General features: G+C 44.1%; 1 protein-coding gene across 3 annotated transcripts in view; it reads left to right on the top strand.

The window, feature by feature from the left end:
* Window positions 1–2250: 2250 nt before the first annotated feature.
* The window catches only part of nup58 (nucleoporin 58), a 101388-nt gene continuing 97638 nt past the window's right edge, over window positions 2251–6000 (top strand). The window contains exon 1 of one of the 3 annotated variants that reach the window (XM_059964174.1): window positions 2251–2642. In XM_059964174.1, coding sequence (XP_059820157.1) covers window positions 2572–2642 — 71 coding nt within the window. In that variant the 5' untranslated portion in view covers window positions 2251–2571. The remainder of the gene's footprint in view (window positions 2643–6000) is intronic. The other 2 variants (XM_059964172.1, XM_059964173.1) reach the window with 2 other exon arrangements.

Genomic DNA, 6000 nt, shown 5'->3' with positions numbered 1-6000 from the left:
GGAGGTGGTAAGTGGGTTGATGTTCTGGGTAATTCAGGATCAAATTTAATTATCATTCAACCATACATGAATATCCATGAACACAGACAAACAAAACAGCATTACTCTGGGTCAAGGTACAAAATCACACTACCAACAGTCGTACAAAGCACAAAGCACATACTGTGAAAAATCGATCAAAAAAATGGAGTTGCACAAAAAATATAGTCTAAGACCTCGAGTCCATGAACTTTGCAGCGGTCTGCAGTCAAGCACAATATAACTTGTTTTCTGGTGAGTGAACACTGGGGGGCAGCAATGACTTCAATGTGGACGTCACACCACACCGCCTCTGGTGGAGGGTACCGACTCTGATGTCTCTCTCCTGGGCAGTGTGAACAGGCAACACTGTGGATTGAGGCCTAATCCTTGCTTCCACTAAGGCTGCACAGCTTCTCTGCTGTACATCAATAAAATCAGACTCGCAGCATTCCACATTAACAATGTCCAACAGGTCTTGCAATCACAAGAAAAGCAACTAAGACAATCACTGGTTAGACTGCACACTGCCTTCGCACACTGCTCCTCCAACGCCTCTCTGATGCAGCCATGAGCACAACCTACACCAAGCCCAGCTCCTTCAGTTTCTTCCACCAACAAGCAACTTGCTGATGGGCTAGACCTGCAGTACTTTAAGTTCTTAATGTCTAGCAGGGTCTTGCAACCATAAAAGAAACACTTCAAAAATACAGAACTATCGCGGTGTGCTACACACAGCGCTAAAATAACGACATGGAGTCGGTAAACTGCAATTAAAGATGATTTTATTCGAACTTCACAGCCTTGCTTTAAAGCATCCCGCCCCCCCCCCCCCCCCCCCCCGGGCGCAGATGCTGGAAGGGACATGTACTCACAAACCCCCGCAGGCTTTTTCCCTTCGTTGGTGAAGCAGACCTGGCACCCTTTTGGGACTGGCCTTTGTTCCGTCGCGCTGGCTATTTGTGAGCCGGTTCGAGTGCGCTAGGAAGTGGGTCGCCACAGTACCACAGTTAGTTGGTGCCATAGAAACCACTGTGACCAATCATGCTGCCATCTTACCACGAAACAAGGACTTAAAGGAATCTTCTGAAAGGTTCAAATAAATCTGAAAGGGACCATGAACTGAGGTAAGAGCTCGAGGGACGGTGCATAGAGGCAGATCGGGTGGACAGCCTGACACAGTCTCCGGGCCAGAGTAGTCTGGCTAGGCGCCAATTGTGGTTAGCCTGGTAGCAGTAGGCACAGTTGGTAGCTAGGATGGCCCTCTGTGTCCTCTTCCAAGCATTCTGGCATCAGTGAACCAGGGCCCTGGCAGACAGGATCTCCACTGTTGACTCCTTTGTGAGGGACAACTGGAGTTGGTCATCATGAAGCACTTCAAAGGGTGACATACCAGTATTTGTTGCAGAGGATGTGTGTAGATTGTGGGACAGTTCAGCCAGATCAGATACTTCTTCTATGTGGTAGAGTTAAGAGTTGGCAAAGCAGTATAGAAACTTTTCCACTTGCTGATTGGCTCTTTCTAATTGACCGTTGGTCTATGGATGATATCCAGAGGACAAACTCACTGAGAGGAGGAAGAGGGAGAAGCTGGCTCATTAAAAGTGGGAGAAGAATTGAGGGCCCCAGTCTGACACAATGTTCTTAGGGGAATTATGAAAGCGAACTGCATATTGCAGAACCAGGTCCATTGTCTCTGCCAGTGACAGAAGTTTGGTTAGGGAAATGAAGTGGGTCACTTTGGAGAACTGGTCCACAGTGTCATGATCACTGTGGCCCCATTGGAAGTTGGCAAACCCATGATGAAATCCATGGGAATGTGGGACAACTGGCTTGGGGGACTGGTAGGGGCCGCAGAAGCCCAGGGAACACACAAATTGAAAAAGCCGCAGGAGTTTGAAATCTCAGAGCACTAGCCTCCCCAGCATGGAGGACTTCAAAAGGTGATGCCTAAAAAAAAGCAGCTTCCAACATCCATGTCATGCCCTCTCTTCCCATTGCTCATATTAAGGAGATGGTACAGGAGCTTGAAGAGACACACTCAATGTTCAGGAACAGTTTGTTCCCCTCCACCATCAGATTTCTGAATGGACAATGAACCCATGAACACAACCTCACTATTTTTGCACTATTAATTTAACTTCTAAATATATGCTTCTTATTTTAATTTATAGTTTAAAAAATAATATTATGTAGTGCAACATACTGCTACCGCAAAATAACAAATTTCACGACATATGCCGGTGATTCTCACTCAAACCCGCCTCCAACGCTGAACAATTTGGTCCTCCAGTATCCCAGCAAACCCCAGCGAGGGGCCGGCGATTTCCGGAATTTTCTCCGCCTGTTCAGGCGAACGGCAGGAAACCCGCCGGATCAATGATTAGTTTAAAAATAAACACCGGTAACTTGTATGGTAGATTCATTTCCCCTGAATCGAACTGGTTTTCTTGCAGACATTTTACCCCTCGTCGGGTCGGGGGTACTTTGTTCTCCGCCTGCGGAGGAAGCGGCGCCGGACCGGCCGGGCTGTAAACCACCAGCAGATACAGAATGACGACTGGATTCGGATTCGGCACGGCGGGCACCACCACTGGTGGCGGCTTCGGCCTCGGAGCTTCCAGGTACCCGATCACCGCATGGTTCCGGTCCGCCACTCGGGCCTCTCTCTCTCTCTCTGCAGGCGGCATCAATTATTCGTCGTGATTAGCGGGTCAGACGTGTGGACAACTGTCTAAGGCGTGCATGAGTTAGTAAAAGATCAGATATTTCCGGCCAATAAATACGTTTTGCATTTAAACAAGAAATGTGAGAAATATACAACACATCAGGCAGCATCTCTGGATGTTGGAACCGATGATCATTTCGGGTCGTTGACCATTCTTTTTCTCTTCCCATTGATGTTGCCTGGCTTGCCGCAGTATTTCTTATTGGTGTAACACAAAAGTTATTGCTGGCTGATTTGAAAACTATCTTCAAATGAAAAGTAAACATTTTATAGATCCTTTATGAATTAATACATCAAATATTCTGGCTTATTAAATCAGATTTTTCTAATTCGGCTGAATTTCAAATGATGGAACAAATAATTTAAATGAATAGGTTTGTCATTTAAAGTTGATATATTTAGTTGTACTTTTGTCAAAGTCAAAAGTCAGTTGAAATTATTGTCATAAGTACATAGAAAATCTACAGCACAATACAGGCCCTTCGGTCCACAATGCTGTGCTGAACATGTACTTACTTTAGAAATTACCTAGGGTTACTCATAATAGAGATCAACCAATTATGAGTAAATTGACTTTGACTTGATATGTTTCTAAAACCAGCAATAATAATGTCTTGAAGGTATTCATTGATGACAGCATACAGTATACATTCCAGTAGTTTAATTATGGGTAGTGTTGCCAAATGGCCTGCATCCAAGGGATTTAAAGGAAATAGAAGCAGAAAAAGCAGGATACTTTGATGAAAATGTTCGTAAGTAACTGAATTCCAGGAAGATATCAATGATTGAACTCCCTTGATGATAAAAAAAGGGAGACAAAAAGTAGAAAATTATGGGGCATTTGGCATACCATCTGTTGTTCACAAGATGATTAAATTCACTGTCAGGGAAAAGGTTAGTTATTTAGAGAAACTGAATGTAATCAGACCAAGACAACACAATTTTATAAAAGGAAAATCACAAAATAGAGAAAACCTGTAGATGCTGGAAATCCAAGCAACACACAAAAAAGCTGGAGGAACTCAGCAGGCCAGGCAGCACCTATGGGGGAAGAAAAGTACAGTTGATGTTTTGGGCTGAGGGGTCTTAGACAATAGACAATAGGTGCAGAAGTAAACCATTCGGCCCCTCGAGTCTGCACTGCCATTCTGAGATCATGGCTGATCATTCACTATCAATACCCAGTCCCTGCCTTGTCCCCATATCCCTTGATTCCCCTATCCATCAGATATCTATCTAGCTCCTTCTTGAAAACATCCAGAGAATTGGCCTCCACCGTCTTCCGAGGCAGTGCATTCCACACCTCCACAGCTCTCTGGGAGAAGAAGTTTTTCCTCAACTCTGTTTTAAATAACTGACCTCTTATTCTCAATCCATGCCCTCTGGTACTGGACTCTCCCAACAACTGGAACATATTTCCTGCCTCAATCCTATCAAATCCTTTAATTATCTTAAACATTTCAATCAGATCCCCTCTCAATCTCCTCAATTCCAGTGTGTACAAGCCCAATCTCTCTGCGTAAGACAGCCCTGCCATCCCAGGAATCAACCTAATGAATCTACGCTGCACTTCCTCAATTGCCAGAATGTCCTTCCTCAAACCTGGAGACTAAAACTGTACACAATATTCCAGGTGTGATCTCACCAGGGCCCTGTACAAATGCAAAAGGACATCCTTGCTCAATTCCCCTTGTAATAAAGGCCAACATTCCATTTGCCCTCTTCACTGCCTGTTGCACTTGCTCATTCACCTTCATTGACTGATGAACTAGGACTCCTAGGTCTCTTTGCATTTCTCCCTTACCTAACTCTACACCGTTCAGACAATATTCTGCCCTCTTGTTCCTGCTTCCAAAGTGGATAACTTCACATTTATTCACATTGAATGACATCTGCCAAGTATCTGCCCACTCACCCAGCCTATCCAAGTCTCCCTGTATTCTCCTAACGTCCTCTTCGCATGTCACACTGCCACCCAGTTTAGTATTGTCAGCAAACTTGCTGATATAGTTTTCAATGCCCTCATCTAAATCGTTGAGATAAATCGTAAAGAGCTGTGGTGCCAATACAGAGCCCTGCGGTACCCCACTAGTCACCTCCAGACAGTCCAAGAAACACCCATTCACTGCTACCCGTTGCTTTCTATCTGCCAACCAGTTTTCTATCCATGTTGAAACCCTGCCCCCAATGCCATGAGCTCTGATTTTACTCACCAATCTCCTATGTGGCACCTTATCGAATGCCTTCTGAAAATCTAGGTACACTACATCCACTGGCTTACCCTCGTCTAACATCCTCAAAAAAACTCCCAACAGATTAGTCAAGCATGATTTGCCCTTGATAAATCCATGCTGGCTCGGCCTAATCCTATTACTGCCATCAAGATATGCCACTATTTTGTCCTTAATAATGGACTCAAGCATCTTCCCCACGACTGACGTTAGGCTAACAGGGCGATAGTTCTCCGTTTTCTCCTTCCCTCCCTTCTTGAAAAGTGCGATAACATTAGCCACTCTCCAATCTTCAGGAACTGATTTGTCGAGGGTTCTTGGCCCGAAATGTCGATTGCACTTTTTTTTCCATAGATGCTGCCTCGCCTGCTGAGTTCTTCAAGCATTTTGTGTGTGTTGCTTTTTTATGAAAGGAAAATCTTCTTTAACAAATTTGCTGAAATTCATTAAAAATGTAAGAAGCTGAGTCGATGGAAGGGAACCTGTAGATGTAGTATGATTGAAAAGGTACCACCTAAACAGCTAGAACACAAGATAAGACCTTGTGATACTTGAAGAAGTGCGTTAACATTGCTTATCACTTAAAAGGCAAGTCAGACTAAATTTAATTTTTTTACACAGGCTGGATGGATAGGAAGGCAAGGTGGCCTACTAATAAAGCTGTTGCTTCACAGTTTTAGTGACAGAACTCCCTTCCCCTGGTCATTTCTGATTTTGTGTGCTGTCTGTGTGGAGTTTGTACATTTTCACAGTGTCAACGTGGGTTTCCCCAGACGCTCTGGCTTCTCATGTCCTGATGATGTGTGGGTTGATTGGTTCATTGTCAGTAGTAAATTGCCCCGATTTTAGCTGAATGGTAGAACCTGGATGGGAAGAATAAAATGAATTAGTAAATAAATCATGTTTTTCAGTTATATTGCTATAGTGTAATTAGTTGAGTGCCAAAGTTATCAGTTCTTGGCCAATAAATATTTTTTGAGGCCCTCCGTTGGTTAGGGTTGACCATGAATGTTGCATCCTAGC

Source organism: Hypanus sabinus, chromosome 3 (assembly GCF_030144855.1).
Source record: "Hypanus sabinus isolate sHypSab1 chromosome 3, sHypSab1.hap1, whole genome shotgun sequence".
Taxonomy (NCBI): Eukaryota; Metazoa; Chordata; class Chondrichthyes; order Myliobatiformes; family Dasyatidae; genus Hypanus; species Hypanus sabinus.
Note: the sequence above shows the minus strand (reverse complement) of the source record. Positions and strands in the feature narration are given on the sequence as shown.